The 24,674-nt window shown below is 39.3% G+C and overlaps 1 protein-coding gene across 1 annotated transcript in view; it reads left to right on the forward strand.

The window, feature by feature from the left end:
* The first annotated feature begins 4,953 nt into the window (after positions 1–4,953).
* The window catches only part of LOC100545181 (dedicator of cytokinesis protein 3), a 49,080-nt gene continuing 29,359 nt past the window's right edge, over positions 4,954–24,674 (forward strand). Inside the window, exons 1-9 of the mRNA XM_031555496.1 lie at positions 4,954–5,118; positions 10,337–10,499; positions 11,040–11,146; positions 11,853–12,024; positions 12,664–12,761; positions 14,413–14,496; positions 14,757–14,857; positions 16,334–16,415; positions 24,008–24,178. Coding sequence (XP_031411356.1) covers positions 4,969–5,118; positions 10,337–10,499; positions 11,040–11,146; positions 11,853–12,024; positions 12,664–12,761; positions 14,413–14,496; positions 14,757–14,857; positions 16,334–16,415; positions 24,008–24,178 — 1,128 coding nt within the window. The 5' untranslated portion in view covers positions 4,954–4,968. The remainder of the gene's footprint in view (positions 5,119–10,336; positions 10,500–11,039; positions 11,147–11,852; positions 12,025–12,663; positions 12,762–14,412; positions 14,497–14,756; positions 14,858–16,333; positions 16,416–24,007; positions 24,179–24,674) is intronic.

Raw genomic sequence — 24,674 nt, forward strand, 5'->3', positions numbered from 1 at the left:
TATATATATGTTAATATATTTTGAAATAACCATGCCTGCCTTCAGATTTAAGTGTAAATTGTTCTTTGTTTCCTGTTGCGTTGTGACCTGAGAAGAGCATCATGAAGACTAATGCTCTTTTTGCCCAAATCAGAAGGGAATCAGTCAGCACAGACTCACAAAGAGGTGGTTTTTGTTCCATTTTGGTTTTTGGTTTTTATTCTTTTCTAAATTGCTATTGGGTTGAAGAACGTCCATCTGATCCTGACAATTTTACCTTTCCCCAGAGATAAAAGCAATGAGGCATGTGCTGCTTGCCTTTTGGATTGCAACTTTATTTGTATACAGAACTTGCTGATCAGAAATCTATTGCATAGGCTGGCGTTTGTCAGTTCCCTAAAGGACAACCCTTCCCTTCCCCATGTGCTGATAAGTATTCTGTCTTTTACTTTGATCCTCTGATGAAAAGTGCATGCTTCATCTTCTACTTGTGAGTGATGTTTCTTTCTCTTCTTTTTTCTCTTTCCTTGTCTTAATTTCCTGGCTTCTCCCTCTTTCCTTTCCTTTTATCGTCTCCCCTTTCTTTCTGATGCAGAGATGAAGATAGTTGGGTGTAAGTTTCTGCTTTTCTGTGTAATGTCTGCTTATTGCTTGCTTTTTCCCATTTTCATATCTTTCATGGAATGTTGGGGATTGGTAAAGGTAACAAATCGTAACATGACAGAGAAATTTTAGTAACAGAGGCTTCGTCTTTCCTGTCTCTTCATACCACAGTCCAACTTAATACATAAAAAAGATTCATCAGTAGTCAAGGTGAGGAAAATCTCAGCATCTGCTCTCTCAGATGGCAGAAATACACTGAGAATTGGACGTGGCAGCACACATCAGCCATTCTCAGAATATTCAGGGTGACGGAAATGATGAGGCTGAAAGTTACAGTTATGTAGTAATTACCCCCAAAAAGCATTTACAAGGAGAATAAAGGATGTTTTTGTCATTAATCAACTGTCAGAAAATGGAAAGTAAAAAATATTAATTTGGAGGAGATAACATTAAAAATTCAGCTTACAGCTACTGGCAGGAAACCGTTCCAGGCACATCAGTGAATTTAAAAAGATCATATTCTTTTCCAGGCACAGAAGTGCAACAATGGATATCCAGTAATCTACTAAGCATCGTTTGTTGAGTTTTTAATTACAGGAATTGAAAAATTTGGGTGTTTTGTTCACCAAAAGCTAGAGGGTCACACAGAGTTGAACTTGCACAATGTTCCATTTATAGGGGGGGAGGGGGGAGAAAGTTTCCTTTGCTAGGTAGGCAGTCAGTAAAACCTGTGTTTCCCTTTACCAATACAGTGTTATTCCCAGTAATGTTAATAGTTGCATGCCATCAATACTTCAAGAATTTAGAAAGTTACTAAGTTACACTTATAAGTGTTAGATTAAATATAGGCTGTTTCTGTACATGGCTATTCAAGTCCTTAGTCTTGGAGTGGAAAACCTGCAAAACCAGTATAAATCATTCTTATCCTGACACAATTATTGTCCATTGGACTATTTAATGTTACTAAGTCTTGACAATTAATATTTGGAATGTGTACAATGTGTACTGTAAACATAAAACCGGTATTATGACTCTTATATTCTTTTCCACCACTTGCTTAAAATAAAATAGTTTTGGGTGATAGGAGAAAGGACTTCACTTCAGTGTAAGCAAAGCCCACACATGACCTGGTAATCTGAATACAAATTGTATATTTGACATGAGGCTTTCTAGTTAGATTTTAAAAGAAGAGTAATAGCCAGAACAAAACCCTCATAAAAGTGATGGGAGAATAAATGAAGGGCAGCACGAGACATCACAAATAATTCTTGCTATTGTGAGAAGCGCTGTATGTCAAGACATTTCATAAAGATTTAATCTCAGGAACTGCATAATAAAAACTGCATATATTTTGTGCTAAGGAGCAGTTTACATTGTTTTAAATTAAAAGCACTTGTTGAGGGATGGCCTTTAAAACTAATCCCGTTCTGAAAACTCGCTGTCTGCTTCATTTTATCCTGACATTGAGTGTCCTCAGTTCCAGTGCTGCACACCAGTTGGAATCTACAAATGCTTTTGGCCCACTGGCCTCCTAGCACTCTTTTTTCCTGTGCTAACAGTAGGAGGCCAACACTGACCCACTTTGAGCTGCGCTGTTCTCCTGGTGAAGATGGGAGAGGCTGCTGAGATGCACACTGCCACACATGCTGCTTTTCTCCCAGAGTGCAAGAGAAGTGTTGTCACTTCCAAGCCAGAACTGTTTGCATGGAGTTGTCTGCTTTATTAACAAGCCCTTTATTCCTCCCTTTTTCTATTTTAAGACAGAATTAAGCAAGGGAAGAGCTCTCTCTGCCAGGGTTTTTGACTTGCTGTGTTTTTTGGTGCCAGAGCTGACAAGGATCTCTTGATTCTACTGATCACACTTCTTGTTTTGTCACATACGAGCTGCACGGTGCAGTCTGCTTGGGCATTTGTGAGCTGCTGTGCAGAATATTGCCTCTAGCCTTGCAATTTGCATACTTAGAACAAAATGTCTGTCACACTGCTCTGTGTCCAACCATTTGCTCTGTTTTCTGAGGAGCTCTTTACAGTATCTGAGTATCTGAGTCAGAAACATCGAGAGTGACAGCAGCAGTCAGGAAAAAAAAGCTGGCAAGGACGCAGTAGGAGCTGAGGTTAAGTAACATACTAGGAAGAGGGAATTCTTTGTAGAAAGGATATTTTTATGGTTACACACTAACAAACTGAAGTCTGTGAGTCTCTGGCTTTAACTCCAGACTTTGAAGAAGCAGATGAGTGCAAGGCCTGAGAGCAGCAGCCTTCAGTCTTTTCTTACTTTGCATAATGGCCTTTTTTGGTTATTTTTAAGATGCTATAAAGTATTTTTACAAGCGAAGATGCCCCATTACACTTCACTGAAATACTTTTTCCCTTTTTTTCCTTCATTTTGATGCAAATCCACTGTTATCTCGATTCCTCTGCCCCCCACCCCGCAGGCATTTTTTCGATTAGTGAAGTAATATCCCTCCTGTTAAGCTTAATGGAAGATTAGATGCTATACATACACCAAACTCTGCATTTAATTTAGACGAGGAAACGATTTGCAATCTGACATTGGACTTCGTTTGGCCATACCCTGTTCTGGAGAAGAGAACATAAATAAGAATCTCCCAAACGCTAATTGTATGGGTACAATTAATTTCTATTAAGAATCACAGCATATAAATTGGATTTTTTTTACTCATCATGCATGCTGCTTAGAAAAAAGGCTGGAGGCTGCTAAGCAGCAGGAGTTTCAAAACAAAAGCCCTGACTTAAACTATCTTCTGCTGTGACTTTTACATTTCTTTGATATTCCTGTGGTCAACGTATAGGTGGCTTGGCTGCATTTTAAACAGCAAGAAAAACACACAGATAATTTTCTCCACAGAGCATTCCATGTAATGGCTGTTCTTTGATGAGAAAACCAGACTGAATGGTGGAGGGCTTTTGTGACCCTCTCACTGTCATCTTCCTCCCAGCAGTGAAGCACTGCAGTCTTGGAGCCCTCGCTGTGATTCATGTCCTGCTGCCCACCCTGTGAGAAGGAAGGAGGGCATTTTGGAAACAGGTTCCCATTCTCAGGAGTGCTAGCAGAGAGCACCGAGCGGCAGCTACAGGGTAGTACTTCTGTGCCTGAAAAGTTGTACTGCTCTCCAGAATAAAAATGACCATAAAGGCAAGCTTCTGTTGTTTGTCCTTTCAATAGGATCCGGGGTAAATTTGGTGGGGTTAGAGAAAAATTTGAAGTGCATCTTTGACCAACAGAAGGATATCCCTCATTGCCTGAAAGCATATGCTGCTTACTTCATAGTGCTTCTGATTAATAAACAGATTTAACGGCATCAGCTTCTCTGAGTACTGGGTTGGAAGAAATCAGGCATTGGAGGAGTCTGTACTGGATAACCATTCCACCACTTCATTATTTAGTTTCTTGAGGCTGCTTAACAAAATCCTTGCCTTGAAAGGGTTTGATTTCTAGTTGTTTAGGATTTGTATATTTTTTTATACTGCCCTTTTGTACATTTCTCTTTGGGACAAATAAGTAAGAAGTAATAGGTCACAGAATGGAAGCAGTAACTAAATCTTAGGGAGAGGCAGGTGCTACCTGCCATCTTCTTGGTGAATGCTTTAGAACTGACTGCATTTCTTTTGAAAGCAGCATTTCCCAAACCATATTCTTAGAACAAAATAAGAAGTGAACAAGACTCTGTTAAATTCAGGATAATGACAAACCTGAGAGAGGTGCCAGCATTTGTATTGCTGAGTGCAATCATTTGCTCTGAAAGCTCTTGAAGGTGAGGTCACGATAAACTGGCAACTATCCATACTGCCTGCTCTCTTACATTCTTGCATATGGACACCAGGGACTAGCTAGAAATCTAGCAGAAAAACCAATTAATAATTCCCTCTTAATCTATCTCAACTGAATTACAGCCAAGTTTCCAAAAAGGCTGCTTTTGTTTTCTTGTTATGATAAAAAGAAAATTCACAAATCTACAAAATACTCAAGAGAAGATTTAACTGAAATTAATTTTCTACCAATCACCACAAAAATACGCATTTGGTTTTAAAATATATTGAAAATAGGAAGTCTGACACTACTGATGTTTTCAGTTTTCTTCTGATAGCTGTATCACGTAACTAGGCAGAGTAGTGGAAGTTTTGTTTTCCCTTCTCTACTCACACACAGTAAAGCAGGTGTTGATTCCGAGTTCACACTTAATGAAGGCATTACTAACAATGATCTGATTTTATGCACTGATATCAAAATGTTCATCTTTATTAACAATTAACTTGCTGCTTGGAATGATTTGGCATCAGCCATAGTCTTGCAGAACACAGAGTGGTTTGCAGAATCAACATAGGCTTCACACAGGTGCTGTGTCTCCTGTGGTGAGTGTAGCTATGTGTCTCCTGTCTTTCCCTGCAGGTGATATACGCAATGACTTATACCTGACATTAGAAAAGGGAGACTTTGAAAGAGGTGGGAAAAGCGTGCAGAAGAACATTGAAGTGACCATGTATGTTCTGTATGCAGACGGAGAAATCTTGAAGGTAAGTGCTTGTTTCCTCTTCAAGTTTTGAGTGCCATCTGCTTGTTCCATGCACACATGCTGTCTGTTTGTTCTCTGATGCCAGGGAAGCTAAACTCAAACTAGTTCTTACTATTTTTGGTTTTGGCTAAGGTTTTAACCTATTACAGTGAAAGAAGTGGTCACTTACATGTGGTCCTCTTTATGAGTGGTCCTGTTTACAACGGTGGGTAGTAATAGGAGAAGGGGGAATGGTTTTAAACTGAGACAGAGGAGGTTTAGGTTGGATATTAGGAGGAAGTTTTCCACACAGAGGGTGGTGAGGCACTGGAACAGGTTGCCCAAGGACGCTGTGTATGCCCCATCCCTGCAGGCATTGAAGGCCAGGCTGGGTGTGGTTCTGGGCAGCCTGGGCTGCTGGTTGGCGACCTGCACATAACAGGGGGTTGGGACTGGATGAGCACTGTGGGCCTTTTCAACCCAGGCCATTCTGCGATTCCATGATACGCATTTGAAAGAATTTGGAGCACTGCCCCACATGGGAATAGGTGCTTAGGAGAACATTTTTATAAACTGAAAAGCTTATATAATTTTGCAGTGTGACGTCAGTGGCTATAGTAAAATTTAGAGTCACTGTAATCAAAGAAAGAACAGTAAAGCATATGACAAATTTCTTAAGTCAGTTAGTGTATGTGATAAAACAAGAATACAGGTGAGACTGTTGGACGTGTGATTTGTTGGTGTGTTGAGTGCCGTTTTGAAGAAGTCGCCTTGTTTCCAAGATCTTGGCTTCCACCATGGGAGGGCTTCATTCCAGTTGGGAATGGTGTTAATGTTTTTCTTTCTTTCTCTGTTCTTACTGTAGTGTTACTGAAGAGAAGAACAACAGGTAGATATGTCAGCTTTGTGTGAGGTGAGGAAGAGCGAGGAAAGAGAAGTAAAAGTATTTTGACATAAACTTCTATCAGGAAAGAAGGAGAAGCTGATTTAAAATCATTGAATTAGAACTTCCCTTAGATTTTTTTTTAACATCTGATGCAATAAAGTGGTCTTTGTAGCCATTCTCATGGAACAGGCTAAACCCCAAAGTGCTTGTGTGTCTAACTCGTTGCCACAGTCTGTTTGATTGAATTGAAAGAGGAACTTTTCCCTTATTAACATAATTTCTTGTGATTTGATTGAAAATTAAGTGAGGGACTCTCTTGTAAGGGACTGCTTTGTGCTCACAGCTGTTTCTGGAAGATCATAATCCTTTCCTGTTCAATTGCATTAGGCATACATTTCAAATTGAGTGTCGTATGGTTTTAATCATTGCTGTATTACAGAACAGTCTGAAGACCATTGTAGATCTTTGTTCTCCCAAGTGCAGGATCAGCATCTTCAAATGCCATCATAGTTTCTAGGCGCTATCAACATAGTATCTAGACTTCTGTGTTTTCAGCTGCAGTGCTCACTGTTACTTTTTCCTTACCCTTCTCATTGCTCCAGCAGTACTCCAGGGCTGCGGGTGGGATTGGAGATGGGGCATGGCACAGAGAAAAAAGGCAGTCAATCCAAATAAAAAAAAAACGGGTGAACATACTTTTTGTAATAGAGAGACTTAACATAGAAAGGATCTCCTGTGGATTCTCAATTTAAATAACTTATTTACAAGAAAACCTTTGTTCTGGTTTTTATATTGCTGCTCTTCGGTGTAGTGCCAGTCAAAGCAACTAAGATTTTATGGTTATGTCAGGGAGATCTGTGGTTCGTGAAGCCTAATGATGCCTCAGATCAGTTGTGTTTCAAACATGCAGTCATCAGAATTTTTTACGTAGGAAATAATAAGCTGGTGAATGTCTACTGAAAAACCAGTGAAAGTGCAATCAAGAACAATAAAACCTGAGCTCCTTCCCCTTAATTTGAACTCCTCACTGCGTAGCTCTCTTATTGCAAAATAGACCTAGAAAAATAACATATGAAGCGAAATATTGGTTGAATTGAACATAGAGACATAATTCAAAGTTCTAAATGGCAGTTTGAAGGAAAAGTCGTATCTACTTGAGGCAAGGAAACGGCCACTTAGAATGGTGTTTGGAAACTAATCACGTATTATCTTTTTTCATTGCTGCTGTACTTTCTATCTGATACAGAAATTCTGTAAATTCATCTCCCGGAGCTAAAGCAAATGAGACAGCCATCTGGAATTACTTTTGACTTAGTGGGTTATCTTACCTTAAGTGCTGATGTCCTTATGGAAGACAATTGACCCTATTAAAAGCATATGACTTAATAGGATGTTCTAAATCTATACAAGTGCCTTGAAGACTGTAAGAATTCTAGGTATCCACAGATACATAAAATATAATACAGCTTTATTAGTCTGGGTTATTTTGGTATTTCACCTTTTATATTAAGAATTTAGTTTTAAACTCTAGACAGCTTATTTTTTCACTGTGAACGCCTGGTTTGTGTAATCTGTGGTAGGGTAAGATCAATCAGTGTGTTGGAACCTGTCGTTTCCATTAGGAGGAGGCTGGTTTCACTCAGAGCCAGAATATAACCTATTCCTAAATGGGGGGGAAGAAAGCAGCTGCAAAGAAAGTGCTGAATGGAGAACTTTCATTTCAGTTGTTCAGTGTAATCTAGAAGGAAGTACTAAGACTGCAACAAGAGGAGTGCAATTTGAGTTTTTTAATATAAAAGATAAGAATAAAATTTGATTGACTTAGCGCTCAGTGCAGTGCTGATGAGGTGGACTGCTTTGTTTGGGTTGTCTGACCACTGAATGATCTCTTGCATGACCCAAGACTGCATTCACAGTCTTGTGAAGCTATTTTCTTCCTTCTGTTTCATTTTTCTAATCACAGGGTTAATTTAATAACTTTTAGTTGGTAGCATGGTTGGGAAAGTAATAAAAGATCTCCAGTTGAAGCTTACAACTGCATGGGCAGTGCACTGAACATGTGATCGTTGACTCCAGTAGACCACTTTCCTTGGCTGAATGCTGTTCCTGAACTGCAACATTTCTTAAACGCTGCCAAAGAAAAAAGTGTGTGCTGAGTTACACCACACTGCAGGAATCATGGCTCTGTGAAACTTCAGCAGAACCATACAAAGTGCTAATAAGAATATTGTTTCAAATCCTTATTGCTCTTGGTTCAGAAATAATCCTATTGAGAGCAGTGGAAATAAGTCCCAAACAAGATGAGTGTTTTCTTTTCAGTGTGGTCTCACCCAATTATTAGTATCCTTCAGTACAGTCTGAAAAATGAAAGTCTTGACACATTTAGCACTTACTCTTCTTTCTCTTCTAGTAGAAAGAATACCTTATTCATGGTGGGATGTAACTTAAGTGATAACATTGTTATACAGTCCTTTTTCTGGTTTAGCCTGTGCTTTCCAGTTCACCTCCATATGTAGCTCTCAGGGTAACTGGGTGTGCAGAGACTAATTTCATGTCTGTATTTTGTGCATCACTTCACAGTTCAGGATTAAAGATAAATGCATAGACACTGAATTAACGACAGCAAGGACTCTTCACCAGTTCATTTACTGAGCATTTACAACATGGAACAGCACTCTCCAACCAAGGCTTGTAGTTTTTTGATACTGCAGAAAAGAGCTCAGATTAAAATTTGAGATTTTCCTGTTCTTTATGGAAGAAATAGTACCTTACTTTCTCTTAAGATCATAATGCCAAATGAGCTTTTGGAATTGTTGTGTTGAGGCCCTGCAAGTTGCACTTACCCAAAATGATTACTGGGAGCTTGAAGGTTTGTGAGCTTTTTCTCTGCCACTGCTGCTCACACTCCAACGTTTTCATGTCGGTGCCAGTTAGATGTTTGTTCCTGTATTGAAAAACAAGCAAAATCCACTTCATGCCTGGATTGTGGCAAATAGCACGTATGATTTCTAAGACTTGAGAGGACAGAGTTTTACGCCACAGTCCCTCAGTGAGGCTTAGAGCCTCTGCATTGAATCTCTGTCCAGAGGGGTTGTTCTTGCATTGATTCCCAGAATGGCAGTGAACTTTGCTTTCTTTTTGGACTCCTTCACAAATTCTTAGCTTTCTCAAAGCCAAAAGGATTTGTACTGACTGAATTAATGGATCCGGTTAATGGGACATACTTGACTTGATAGTCTCTTGATTACATGTGAAAAAAGACCAAATCAACATGGACAGCATTCCCTAGAACAGAATTTAGAGATGCCTTGGGGAAATGACCTGTAGTTCTTCTTATTTTGATGCTATTCCATGTGGAGTGTTTTCAAATCAGAATTTATATCCTATATGTTGTTTTGGTCCTCCTTTGCTTCGTTTCTTCCTTGGTTCATTATCCCCAGAGGTACTAAAAGTGAAGAATCTAAGCTGTCTTTTTTGTCTGCACGGTTTTATAAGATGTCAGATCTTTTCTATCACTTTAATTGCTAGGACTGGAGTATGAGTTCATGCTTTTAAAAGAAAATGTGCTCCCTGCTCAACGTCTTCATTACAAGGGAACTTTTACTGTCTTTATTTCAGGACTTCGTATTTCTCCTAACTTCCTTCTCTCATGTTGTGACTGCCATATTTCCTAAATAAAATCAACTTCAGTTTTTTCTTCATCTTTTGGAAGATTAGTTAAGATCCCTGAAGTGTTTAGATATAAGATGGGAAATTTAGGTCATAGTATTTTTAGGTGACAGCTACTTAGCAGAAATTCTTTTCTTGCCACTGATGAATTAACATAGATCAGAATGTTCTGGGATACACAGTGAGTCCAGATGATTACCGTTCTGAAAGACCAAGGTTTTTAAGATCCTGGAAAGTTCAAATATTGTTTCTGAAGTGAGATACTGAAGGAGAAATTGGATCAAATGAGATTTTCATAGGTGTCTAATATTACATGATGATTCCATTAGGTCCTTTTCTGGACACGTGCTTGTTTGCTTGCTTCCTTATTTGGACTTACGTTTATTGTAACTGTCCTATCTTTGGTATAAAACACTGCTTAAATAATGATTTTGCTTAAATAATAAATTGAGATACTGGAATTCCTCTACTATCGTAGGTCTCCTTCCTCTTCTTTTGACCCAAAACACAGATCAGAAATTTCTTCAAGAATTTCATATTTCATTGTGTCTGATTTTCTGCTTCTGCTCTTCCTCTATGTCTGCAAAAAGAGATAAATTATATAAAGATTATCACCATGTAATAAAATGACTTATCTGTAGTGATGTGCTGTCTTTTAATCTTAAATTGTGTTCTTTTGTTCCAGGACTGCATCAGCCTGGGCTCAGGAGAGCCAAGCAGGAGCACCTACCACTCTTTTGTCCTTTACCACAATAACAGCCCTCGATGGGGGGAAATCATCAAGCTGCCCATCCCCATTGACAGGTTTCGTGGGTCTCACCTCCGATTTGAGTTCAGACATTGCTCCAGTGAGTGCAAACATAACCTAAAGAAATCTAAAATGGCTGAGGTCTTTCCATTGCCAGTTCATGCTTGAACGAAGCTGTTACTCCCTGGAAAGTAGGAAGAGGGTGCCAGCTTTGACAGTGCACCTTTACTGCAGTTTGTTAGCCTGTTGCAATGTTCATTAAACAGCACAATCCCTGCAGGGCAAAAAGTTCTATAGATATTCTTCCCTGCTGTTCTGTTACTGTGTTTTCCTGTGTAATGTTTTCTTTATAGCATGTACATTTTTTATTTTACTGATCAGCATGTTTGTACTTGGCGAGGCAGTTGTGACTACACAACCTTTACAGATTTCTTCCAAGCCAAACCATTCTGTGATTCTCTGATAGTGTTGTTTGTTTAGAGGCTTGCTCATGACTTGCATAGAATTAAACTTAGTAGTGCATTATATATTGATTCTTACATTAGCTGCCTGCTTTTTGTTAGGAATGCAGTGGGTAACTTTGTGGAGTATGTGGACAGAGTATGAACAAATACGATTACTTACTTATATCTCACTACAGCAAAAGACAAGGGAGAAAAAAAGCTCTTTGGGTTTGCATTCACTCCATTGATGAGAGATGATGGCACTACCTTGTCGGATGATATCCATGAGCTTTATGTTTATAAGGTACCAGGTCTTCTCAACTATTCACCTCTGCTTCAGTTTAAATCCAACTGTCATTGCGTTATCATTTTTTCCCCACATTAAAAGAATTAAAAAATTTGAATTCACGTGACTAGGTATGGAAACCTCCTGTTGTAGATACAACTCATTTTTTCTCATCAGATACTGATGATTTATCTTTTATTAATTTTGACTATTTGAAATTCAAACATACGAGTCTTCAAGCCTTTGGCAGTTTTACTAGCCCATACTATTATTGTGTATTAAGAAATTGTGTTTCAGTGCCCAGAATCTTCAAATGCATTGTTGCAGTGCTACATCTCAACAGTGCAGTAGCAAGAAACTTTGGAGAGTTTTTAGGCATTGGATTTCTTTTGTTGTTGTTTTTTTTTTTAATTTTTTCTTTCCACCATATTGATTTACTTTGGTTTATTTCTTCACTATGACTTTCAGACAGCAGCACTGAGTTGGAAGGTGCTGATAGGTTCAAAACAGTCAGTAGTTAGGAGGTGGCTATTTTTTTTTTTAAACTGAGTCTCCTCTGTGTACACACAAGCCCTGAAGGTGGTAAGCACAGTTTTTTCCTACTAGTGTTTGTGTGCACCCAAAAGATCAATAAAAGTACTGCCAAGCAATTGCTATCAGGACGTGTGTGTGAAATGAAATAAATAGACCAGTTAACATTCCATCCCCTTTCCTGTGTCTGCAGTGTGATGAGAACAGCACATTTAATAACCATGCTCTCTACCTGGGGCTGCCCTGCTGCAAAGAGGACTACAACGGCTGCCCCAATATTCCTTCCAGTCTCATTTTCCAGCGCAGCACCAAAGAGTCCTTTTCTGTCTCCACGCAGCTTTCTTCTACCAAACTGACCCAGAATGGTAAATAGCTGGTACTTCAGAATTGCTTATGGGTAGATTTGTGTGCTGTACTGACATGAGCAGAAACTGTTGTTTGATTGTTGGACTGGGGTTTTGTTTGGGTTGTTTTGGGGTTTTTTTTTGCTTTTTTTTTTTTGTGTTTTTTTTTGGTAAGAAATAGTGACTGAGTAAGGGCAGAGAAATGACAGACATTTATGTAAGTGCAAGACTTGAGTAATTTGTTAAAACAAAGATAATTTTAATTAGATGATTAAAGAACAAAAAAATGAGTGTTGGCACTTGACACCATCCTAAAATTTGTTTTTTTGGCTCTTGCAGAACTACTAAGGAAACCAAAAGTTGTTATAGCAATGTTCCTGAGGCACAGGAAAAATGTATTTTTCACAGTGCAGTGTGAGGTTGCCATAGGAAAGGTAGCAATATTACTCGTTCTAAACTTTTCAGTTCCTCCATCCTTTTTGTTAGTAGTGTTGTTCTTACTGTTGGGTAACTTCTTGTTTTTCTTTCTTTTTTTTATTCTAAGATATGTGAGCTGCAACAAGAGCAGAACAGTAGCATAATGAATCTCAGTTGGGTCTGCAGTTGCCCTTCTGCCCTTTGTATATAGATTCTCTCTCTTTCTCTCTTACTGTTCTGCAGTGGATTTGCTTGCCCTCCTCAAATGGAAAGCTTACCCCGATCGTGTGATGGATATTCTAGGAAGATTGAGACATGTCAGCGGAGAGGAAATTGTTAAGGTACTACGTGTAATTAAATGTATCCAATGTCTTTGGATGTGTCATTGTTAGTAAGCTAATTGTTATCTGCGATGCACATCTGATTGTTGCTTCTTACTGTACTTTGTTTTGTGCTTTCTCAAAGTGTGAAATGAATAGGGATTTTTTTAAAAATGAAACTGAACACTCCAAAAATGAGTGGTATTTAATCCTCAGGATCAAACCTGCTGTAGTTCAAAGACAAATAACCTCATCCACCTGTACGGTGAGCATCATCCTCAGCACTCACTGTTCTGCTCTGCAGGCCTGCCCCCACCAAGCCATGCTATTTCCTAATGGGAACACAGCTCTGTTAGTGGTGTTTGGTGCAGACTCTACTGGTCCAGTCATATTTTCAAAAAGGCATTCCATGAAAACAGGGAGCTGTGGTTAACCATTTCTAGAGTGATGAAAACAGAGCTGACACAGAAGTCTTAGCTTTTGAAACAGCTACTGGAATTGATCTGCGTTTCTGTTTTGAGAATATATTTGAAACCTCTGTGTAGAGGAAAAATAAATCTGAAACCTTGAAAGTTATGTGCACCATCCTGCACTTCTCTGTCCCAGAGCTGTGAAGTGGTGCTGTTGCACAGAGCACTGATGTCAAACAAAAGTCCCATCATTTGATTAGGAGTTTATGCCACCTCGTTGTAACTAATTTAAATGTCTCCATATCTTAATTTTAACTTTCATGATAGCACATGTAAAAATAACATGAGAGGAAAATACCCAGTGTGTACTGCAATTATTCAAGATCATATTTCATACATTTGTTTGCAAGGCAGTACAAGTATTTGTTTTTAATAGGGAAAATTAAAAAAAAAAAGAAAAGAAAAGAAGAAGAAAGTATTATTCCAAGAGGAAATGATGCAGTTGATTCCATCCCTTAGTTGGCTGCCATTTGGCATCGGGATATGAAGAACAGAATGCAATAATTCAGAAAAAAGAAATTTTATCTTCTCAGAGACTTCATAAATTGTTGCGTTTTATTTCTTGTTTTCCACCTGATAAATGTAATTAGAATAGATTGCAAAATGACAAGGACAGAAGCAGCAGCTGACTTCACCTTCAGCATTCCTCTTCACAGTCATCTTTTCTGAGAAAAATAAAGAAAGTCACTGAATTATCAGCAGTGTTACAGATGGGAGAAACAATTGGCACTATGTAGCTTGAATCAATTAATGTTTGTTGCAAGAGCCATAGTTTCATCCCTATAACAAAAGTTTTCAATACTAAGCATAATTTGGAGCACCATTTAATGTGCTTCCTGTCTTAAATTTGATGGGAATGGCATCCAATACACTCTGATGTTATGATAATCAAACTACATTGTTTTGCCACGTAGCACTTAGGTCAGCTCAGCTGGCAGAGAAAGGAACACTCAGTTATATTTATGTGTAGTACATATTTCTTATTTTTGTTCTTGTTTATCTCATATTTTCATTTAGAAATATTCCTCATGAAAGGAAAAATTCTTAGTAAAAAACAAATGAAAATCTGTCTTATGTGTGAACTTGAAATGGTTTGTCCTTGGGTTTACAAAGGCATCAACATGTGTGACATAATTCAAGCAGGGCAAAGAGTTTTTATTTTGAATACAATTGAAACTTACTGTTCATTAATGTCATTTTAGTTCCTTCAAGACATTCTGGACACACTGTTTGTAGTTTTGGATGACAACACCGAGAAGTATGGCTTGTTAGTCTTTCAGTCTTTGGTAAGCTGATGAACCTTTGTTTTTCTTTATCTCATGGTCAGTGATTTTTAATTTATACAGTAATCCCGGATGGCTTCAAGCCACAGTTGGGTGGGGAGCAGTATTCACTATCACTTGGGAGAAGCACACAATAACATCTCGTAATGAAAGTATTGACTGTTTGAAGAAAATCATGTGTTTTGTTGTTCCGTTGTCTTGTTTATTATAGAACACTGTGTGCAGTTTCCTTCAGTGAGGGCTCATTACTTCATCTCTTACAGGTGTTCATCATAAATCTGCTGCGTGACAGCAAGTATTTTCATTTTCGACCTGTGATGGACACTTATATTCAGAAGCACTTTGCAGGAGCATTGGCTTATAAGTAAGTTTTGTTTATCCATCACTTCAAGAGATGGTGTTAGAAGCCTTTGAATGATGTCACTAAGAGTCATAATGTTTGTGTTAGCAGAGGTTTTCAAAAATAAAATAGAACTATCTGGACAAAATTTTTCCAGCACAGTTTCAGAGAAAAGCTGCTCATTGTATTGTTGCCAGAAACGAGCAGACGTTGATTTTTTACTTTGCCTTTCTGAAGTGACAAATTCTGTTTTCATTGTTTTATGTCACTCAGCAACACCTCCTTGTCAATCTGTCAGCTAATGAACTGCAAGAGTATATACATTTCTTGTCCAAGGACATTGGGATATAGGATGTGTGTGAAAGCTTGCAGAACTAATTATCATTACTTCTTCCAAAATAGACAGATGTTTATGTAAGGTGATGGTTTTCCATTTTATTAGAGTAAGTATATATTTCAGTGGATCAGAATCTTAATTTTCACTATTACTTTGAAGATTCTGCTTTATTTTCTGGTGTACTTTTTTGAGTTTTGTATCAAGCAACAAGATAGACATGATTAGGAAAGCAGAATGACTTACCATTCAGGGTTTTAGTTTTACTTAACAAAAATACTGACAATGACAGGCAAAGAACTGCGGATAGTACACAACACTGGAAGGCGTTGTCATGTACAGAGGCTAAAAAGGTGTTCTGCCTTGTATTAGTAATCACTTTTTTCACTCTGATGCCTAGTAAATATGTTTTAAACACAGCTCTTTAAGGTAGTCCAAATGGTATTGTGCACTCCAGGAAGATGGTTCTTTGGATCTTCAGTTTCTAAACACTGCTTACTTAGAGGAAGCCTGACATTTCATGCCAAAAGGGTAGAGTATGTCTTGATCTCAGTTTTGATAAAGGCAAGCGATATAGTTCTATCTTTAATAGTATCATTTGGTGTTCTTATAGTTTATGTCAGTTACAGGGAAGAAATTATTTTCTGATTTAGAAATTTAAATAGATGCATATGTTGTGTAAAATTCAGTAGGTAGCACCGCTGTCGCTGCTGATTGGAGTGGACTGAAATTAGACTTCTTTTTAATAGATTTTTCCCTAGAACTAAAATGTTTGCTGCCTGACTAATTTTAAGATGGTATTGAAGCTGCTACTGCTGCCGCAGGAGCAACTTCACCTCCTTGGGCACCTTCTCACCATCTTCCCACAGGCTGACTAAGTAGAGATGAAAAAGAATGCTGCTAAAAATGTGTGAAATGAGTTAAGTACAAGAGACAGGCTGTACAGTCATATTTGCAAACACTTTAATGTCTGCTCTTGCAGAAGGCTATGCAAAAAGCAGGCTTGAACAAATTTTGGGTTGAAAGATAAAAAAGTTGAAGGGGACAGCCTCTGAACAGTGTGCAGTGGTAACGATCTATCCTGAAGCAATTGTGATTGAATATTATTTAAACTCGACAGTGATGGCTAATCTTCATGTTACTGTTCTTTTTGCTGTTACATTCAGGGAACTGATCCGATGTTTGAAGTGGTACATGGACCGTTCAGCTGAGCTTGTACGCCAAGATCACATCCAGGAGGCAATGAGAGTATGTATGCATTAGAAATTTTTATGTGTCTGTTTCATTTGTGAAGGGCTGAGGAAGCTGCAAATAAAATCTGAAGCTGTCTGTCATTGGCATCTTAAGTGTTTAACTAGAGTTATTTTTTTATTGCCAAAAGTGTAATGTTAGGGGGAGATAGATTCACTCTGGTGCAGAAAACAATGAAAGAACAGCATCTTCTTAAGTCCTTTTGAAGCCTTAAGGAGATTTAAGTGGGACTTCAGTGGTGCGTATATGCACGTGTTACATATACTTATGTCTACACCTTGCACTTTAAGGAACAATGATTTTAAATGTATTAGGCAGAGTTACCATGGATCAGAGGTACAAATTCCGTTTGTGGCTGTGACGTAGTTTCATTATGTCACCAATGGAAGTTCTATCCTGTTTTAAGAAGCTGGAAATTCTACTATTTATCATTGGTTCCCTGACAAGAGTATGATGCTGAAAGAAGGCCCAACTTTCTAATGTTGTGTGAAGTCAAGGGAATAATTTTTATACTAATTACAGAGAATTCAGAGAATAAATGAAGTATTTGTTTTACTATAAGTAATTGTAAGAGAGAAAGAGAATGCACATAAATACATGATTCCAAATTTTGCAGGAAAGTGTCTTTGAGTGATTGTCCATCTGTACCTTCTTACTGTAAGCAGGCTTACATCCAAACATTTTGAGCCTGGGCACTTTTGAAACTAGCATCAGTGGCAGAGATTTTTTCTTTTTTTTCCCCACTTTTCTCACTTTTTCACATCACAAGTGAAGCATGTCATGGGTGAAAAGCACACATGCACACACATATCGCTGCTTTAAGTTCTGGGAAAAGCAAGGGAAAGTTAGAGGTTGTTTCTTGTGAGTGTCTTTGTGCTTGTGTCTTAGTAAACATTTCAGATTTTATCACTGTTTTTCATTCCCTTTTGTGGTATTTTTATACTTTGCTTTGCCTCCTTTGGTCTAATTTTTCAACATTTTTGAGAAAGTAATTTTTGTTTTTTGAGAATTTGAATGGTACAGCATCCCTACTTTTAACTGGCTGTCAATTGGGAGTGTTGATCTGCCAGAGGGGAGAAGGGCACTGCAGAGGAACCTGGACAGACTGGATCGATGGGCCAAGGTTAACGGCATGAGTTTCAATAGGGCCAAGTGTCAGGTCCTGCTTTTTGGTCACAACAACCCCAGGCAACCCTGCAGGCTTGGGGAGGAGTGGCTGGAAGGCTGCCTAATGGAAAGGGACCTTGGCGTGCTGATGGACAGTTGGCTGAATGTGAGCCAGCAGTGTGCCTAGGTGGGCAAGAAGGCCGATGGCATCCTGGCTTGGATCAGGAATGGAGCGGTGAGCAGGAGCAGGGAAGTCATCCTGCCCTGTACTAGGCACTGTGAGGCCTCACCTCAAGTGCTGGGTTCAGTTTTGGGCACCTCAGTACAGAAAGGACGTGGAGGTACTGGAGCAGGTCCAGAGTAGGGCAACGAGGCTGTGAAGGGCTTGGAAAATCAGCCCTATGAGGAGAGGCTGAGGGAGCTGGGGCTGTGTAGTCTGGGGAAGAGGCACCTGAGAGGAGACCTTATCGCTCTCTTCCAGTACCTGAAAGGTGCTTACAGTGAGAGCGGGTTGGTCTCTTCTCACTGGTGACAGGTGACAAGACGAGGGGAAATGGCCAAGGTAAGTTTAGGTTGGATGTTAGGAAACACTTCTTTACAGAAAGGGTGGTTAAACACTGGAATAGGCTCCCCAGGGAGGTGGTTGAGTCACTGTCCCTGGATGAGTTTAAGAGCCATTTGGATGTGGTGCTCGGAGATCTGATTCAGCAGAGGGCTGCTGGAGTTAGGGTACTGCAGTTAGGCTGTGGTTGGACTTGATGATCCTTGAGGTCCCTTCCAACCTGGGTAATTCTGTGATTCTGTGATTCAGGATCTCCTGATCTTGATACTTAGAAGATGGATGATTTAGCGGTGGGTTGTTAGAGTTTGGGTAGTATGGTGAGGTTGCAGTTGGACTTGATGTTTAAGATCTTTTCCAACCTGAGCAATCCAATTATATGAGCAGTATATCCGTTTTTACTTTGTCTTTTGTAGATATTTATGTATTTAGAAACTACTTGAATATTTTTCAACCACAGTTCCATAGTGAATAGTAAAAATGGGCCAAATATGAATTTTCTTGAAATTCTGTTGGAACTCCCAGCTTTCTCATTCTGTTTGTTTCCATCCTCATTGCTCATTTTTTGGAATTGCAAAGGAACCTGTTAAAATAGTGAAACAGGAGGCCATTCCCTAACGGGAATGGCTGAGAGAAGGCTTTCTTTCCCCTCAAACTATTCACTGGTATGCAGTGCAACAGACGCACATGTATGATATTGTTCCTCAGTGGAGTTTGTTGAACCTCATGTTAGTTCTCTTCAGCAAGTGTGAAAGTATGAATGTTAGAATGTCTTTCAGAAGGTCAGTTATTCAACATGCTGTTTGAAAATAAGTAAGTTAATAAATTCTTTCAAGGATGCCAAAGCAGCTCTTTGCTTACTTGGAATCTGAAGTGTTTGCCTAGACAGCAGCTGTCTTGTCAGTGAGTAGGGTCGCTTTGAAGATCTGACAGCCCCTTTCCTAGCAATGAACAGCAGAGGTTCTTTAGACCTAACAGGGCATCCTCTATCACTGTGGTTGCTGTTACATTTTAAGGTGAATAGTCGGCTTCACAAGTAGATCTTGGAGGCCCAAATTAAGATCTTCATTTTCTTTCTTGATTCCCCATGGACATGATGGATATGCAGACACGTCATACGATTCTAATCCAGACCTTAGTGTCAACAAGCACTGCTCTAGGCTATTTCAGAAATGGTTCTCCTTGCTCAAGACTTTTTCTCAGAAAACTTCTGTGAAACCTGGAGTGTTCTGTGAAACATAGGGACTTCTCTAGCTGTCCTAGAACACATCCCATCATTGTCCTTGCTTGTTGCCCATAACAAACTCCATGTAAGCTGCATCCAAGTACACCTGCCTGTGCCTATGTGGAAAATTCTGTAGCAGGACTCTCCATGGTTAGCCTCACAGACGGTTTTACCTTTCCTGCTAGACATGGCAAAACTAGTGAAGTGTCTCTAGGCAGTGCAGTTCCAGCTTCAGGCATTTCCTGTTGGTGTAATCACACATGGCTTTGCTTATATCAAGGCATCCACTTAAAAAGCAAGATCTCTTCTCAGATCTCAGGAAATTTCGTCTTCATATCCGTGTTCTGGAGCTGAACCATACCATCGCCACAAGGTTTTACATGAATCAGTAAAAAGAAAAAGGTCAGTGTTTGGCAGAGGCTCAAGCAGTGTTGTACTTTCCAGCTGATTTCATGAAAAGCCATATTTTCTGAGCAGTGGCAGCCAGGGAGGTGAGGCATTCAGAACTATATTCTCAAACTGCCTTTTGAGACTGCAGAATTCTCCAGACTGTTTTCTTCACTCTGAATTTCAAAAAGAAATGTCAGTCTTTCTGGACTTACTCCTAATTATCTCATTCAGAAGTAATTACCTCATTGGTGATTTGTATTTTCTACAGTCTTGCTTTTTCTAAGAACAGTAGAAAATTCTTAGGGTGATTACACTCATTCCACCGTGGACAGCCTGTTTCTAGGACTTGCTCCTTCTTTTATTTTTAATGCTTTTCTAAACTTTGCCTCAGGTCTCTTACCTCACAAGACTCTAATTGGTACCTCCACTTGAATCTCTGTGCTTTTTATCTTAGTAATGCAGAATAGATGCTTCCTGCACTTGAAGAAAGGACTCTATTTGTTGCCAGGAGCAGGAAGAAGTTTGCTGGCTGCTCTTGAACATGAAGTGGATGCCTGTATAGACCACTGTCTGTATTTTAGTTTGGTGAATGAGCAGCATGCAAATATTCTTTTGTTTATTTGTAAGAAGAATGTTCATGTTTTCCACAAAAGCTCCGGTGAGTTTCCTTAAAGCCCAGTAAAACCAGAACGTCCTTCTTTAGCTAATAATCTAGTTACTTACGGGATTTTACCTGGATGTTGGTGTCTTGTTTGGGGCTGTCCTTTGAGACTGCCTATATATTTATTTCCGTGTATTTTTATGAAGGTGGCTTTTTGAATATTACTTTTGTTCATTTTGGTTAGGACAGTGAAGACATTCAGAGCTAATAGTCATCTTTATATATATTGTGTGTATGATAAGGTCGCCTGTTCTACATACTCCAGGTTATTTCCTAAAGTGATGTTTGGTGTCTTGGCCTAGGAAAGTAATCTGTGCTTTTTCTTGCAACAGGTTTCATCTTAAGGTTGATTCATCTGTGCATACTCTGAACATCAGGTATGCTTTGCCTTTGGAACTGAACAGGCTTTTCATCTCTATGGCAGATGAGTCCAGATGTGCTGCTGGACTGTTCACTGGAGTATGCTACATTAAGGTCATTCAGTGGTGTTTGAGCATAGTCCTTGAAAGCACAAGTGATTCTAGTGATGTCTCTGAAGAGTATCTTAATCTGCTACATCAATTGAAATTTATCCAACACTTTACCTGTATAATTGTAGCAGCTTCCAACCGATGCTGTGTTTGTTAGAGTAGTCTTCTGCTTTTAGTTCTTCTGGAACATTGCAGCTGAGCACTAGGTAATCCATGCAAGTTGAGGTGTGCTCTGCTGCTTTCACAAGAGTGAACATGCATGTGGACAGTCCCTCAGAGAAGAAAGGAAGGTTACTCGTCAGTAAGTAGAAGTTGTTTGACACGTTCTCTAAATGCACATTTCTTTCCCCATTTCTCTTCTTTGCTGGAGCACCACTGATAAAATTTGAGGATTATTTGGTTGAGAGGAAGTGAGGTTATGATTGTGTTTGTCATTTCAGTTTTTCATGGGATGGTACCATGAGACTTCAGACTTGCAAGTAACAGATGCACGCTCAGCTGCTGGAACCTCTTTTTCAAAGGAACTTCTTCTAATGTGATACTATTCTCCTTTTGACATCTCTCTTTTTATATTATCCTGAACATAATAGAAGGCTTGAATATCTTCAGTGCACTTCTACATCTTTAAGGGCCTGTGTTTGTCATATCTGGTATTTTGTAAGTAGTAAAATGCAAAGTTAGTCCAAGTGCTGATGTGTACTATTAGGGCTTGGATTGTGTTTTTACCTCCTCAGCCTGTGTGAATAGAGTGAACTCTTTGGTTGGTTGTTTTGGATTCATTCTAGGCAGCAGGTTAGGTGTCTGTGCCAAGGCGGAAAGCCTGCCATTGCACTTCCAACAAAGAATTACAGATTTGCAGACAGAAATCCTCTTATTTGTTGCAAAACATAGTCTTCACGTTAAAGTCATGAGCTTTCACGTTAGAATTCTGGTTATCTATACCAAACCTATAAAACCTGTCAGATCTTGACCTGCCTTATTTTGTGTTAGCAGCAGAGTTGCTAACCTTAAAGAGCAGACTGCTGTGAACCAACTCACCTTTGTCTGGAAATAGACAGAAATGTAAAGTGTTACTTCCTGCTGGAGTTCTTTGGAGTAAGGAAGCTACACTGGGAGGTGCTCTAGTGCAGAAGTATAAGTAGAGTCCTGCCAGGTTACTGAAAAAATGGCTGTAATTATCACCAGGATTTTGAAATCTGTGATGGATTTATGAAAGCTTTCTCATTCTCTGTCCTTAAAGCTGTAGCATTCTAAAGCTTAGAACATGACATTGCATATAATACACAAATATAGTGTGGTGGCTCAAGCATCTTATGGATGGAAAAAAATAAATAGGAGTAAAATTTGTCATTGGAATTACTTTAAGCTCCCAAACAATGAGGCAGGCAAGAATAATTTTGAGTCAGTGTAATAGCTCTAATGTTTCTTTATAAACTATGATTAGTAATTGCAGGCTGGTTGTTTCCTGTGCTGAGTTCTGAGGATACATCAGACTATACATCTGTCTTCCTTAATGCTCTCGTAATGGTCTGTCTCGTTAAGCACTGAGAGAAGAGTGAAGTCTAAATGTCATTGATATTTAGTGTGTTTCAGTGTGGACAGTTATGTGTGCCAAATGATGGAAAAGGCATTCTGTCTGTGTGGAGTATGACATTGTCATCATAGCATCTCTGAGGGCCTGTGATAGATTGGCAAGCTTGTTGCAGGCTCTGTAGAACAATGTGTCATCGTTCCTTGACACTGGTGCCAAATAAATGGAGTTCTGAATACATTTTCAGAGTTTTACCTAAAGGTGTTTAGGTTGCAAATCCAGACTTTCTAGACATGTCATTGATCAAATTACCATTTTCCTACAAAAATATCCTCTTTGTCAATCCTCCAAACTGCAGCATCTATCACACATTGTGAGGGCTGCTCTGAAAGTAATGCCTCCTATTTTATGATGTTGGCCCACAACATCAGAGGTGAACGTTGGTGGGTTGGCAGCAGAGGTTGAACCGTCCTGCCAGTACTCCCTTATGTTTTGTTGCTGTACAAGTGATGGCGGCACTCTGACAAAATGACATCTGACGTGGAAGTGTGTATGCGTGTATGTATATATATAAGTAAAGATGCATCACTGAATTCATCTGTGCAGAAAAATATGGCACCTATTGACACTTGTCGATGCTTTCTGAACATCTGTGGATACCATACAGTGGGGATGTGAACACAGTTGTGCTTCAGCAGTGGTGACAGTGACAGTGCTCACCTGAACCTGTGCAGACTTTTATGAGCTCTTGTTCATCGCTAGCAAAAATGCACAGCTGATGGTAGTGGCTGTGTTGAAAAATAGTGTTTTGTAGCTGAAAGTTTGCTCTATCAAATAGTGTTACTGTGTTCTTTGTACCTGTTATTGTTTCCATGGAGATAAATGGGAAGTGTTATTTTTGGAGCAACCTATGCATATTGGGGTTAAATGCCACCTTCTCTGCAGGTTGTTCCTCTGCTGGGTGCTCTCCAAGTTTCATATGAGGTGATAAAAGGAAGGCTCATGAAGTTACCCCAGCTGGAAGTAAAAAGTAAAGAAGTGTAGCATTGTGTAGCACAGCTTCTGCTGGCTACTGCTGTGAGCTTCATGTGCCATGCTTGTCTTCTGCTCGTGTCTGCACTCACTTCTGTCTGTACCTGTGGCTGTCAGAAGTAAAGGCAGACCTTGCTGTTTTGTTCCTATTGAAAAACAGACAGTTGTTTTTCCAGGTAACCCTTCTTCTGTTCCACTGACAGACCACCCTTACCCAGATCAGCAAACCCAAGTAATTAAAGGTAAAATGTGAATGAAGACAGGAAAACAGCTTCTTCAGATACAGTCCCTTTGCCAAGTCATTAGCAAACTGTAAATCTCCTGTCTTTGCCAAAATCTTCCTCAGACTGTGTAACTTTATCTACTTGAATTAAACGCATGCTTATTTTTTGTTGTTAGTAGTGAGGGATACTGGCCACAGAGATTATTGAGAATGAATGCTTGTGTATGAGAAGTGCTTCCTTAACTGAATTATAAAACTTAACAGAACCTGTTTTTCTTTTTCTTTTCTAAAGCTGAAGAATTATGCACCTTGAATCTTTCCTGGTTCTCTTTAAAGCTCCTGTATTTTTCTTTCTCTCTATCTTAATTTCCTCCCTCTCCTGCTCCTTAAGGCCTTGGAATATCTTTTCAAGTTCATTGTCCAATCTCGGATCCTTTACTCCAGAGCTACGTGTGGAATGGAGGAGGAGCAGTTCCGCTCCAGCATCCAAGAGCTTTTCCAGTCCATCAGATTTGTGCTCAGCTTGGACAGCAGGAGTTCTGAGACTCTCATCTTCACACAGGTTTGCTATTTTCTACACTTTTTAACTGCGAGCCAAAGGGCAGCTGTTTTCTGCGATGATAGTATAAGGGCGTGTGACAGTTGAGTGCAGATTAGTGTAGTGTTCTTGCTCTAAGAATGTGACGATACTGAAAAACAGCGTAGTCAATCTTACTAGAGAGTGTCTTTGCACCATATCAGTTACAGGTACTGAACTGTGGAGTCTCAAGAGGAAAACAACTCATCACATGATAATTCAATTTCTCCTCTTCACGAAAGTAAAATGTATTGCCAAGTCTCCCATGTGTATTCCAGTTGTCATAAGGGAATTCTAAATCCTTGGTTACAGGAGCTCATGTTGAAAATAGAGGTCACAGCAACACTGCTGTGGAGGAGTTCATTTGATGTACTCTCAATCTGGAAAATTTAATTCCAGCGTAGTCTAACATTAGTTAGAATGGCATGCAGCCTGACTGCAAGCAAGCTCTGATACCTACACTCTCATTTAATATGTTATT

The sequence above is a fragment of the Meleagris gallopavo genome, chromosome 14 (genome assembly GCF_000146605.3).
Source record: "Meleagris gallopavo isolate NT-WF06-2002-E0010 breed Aviagen turkey brand Nicholas breeding stock chromosome 14, Turkey_5.1, whole genome shotgun sequence".
Lineage (NCBI taxonomy): Eukaryota > Metazoa > Chordata > Aves > Galliformes > Phasianidae > Meleagris > Meleagris gallopavo.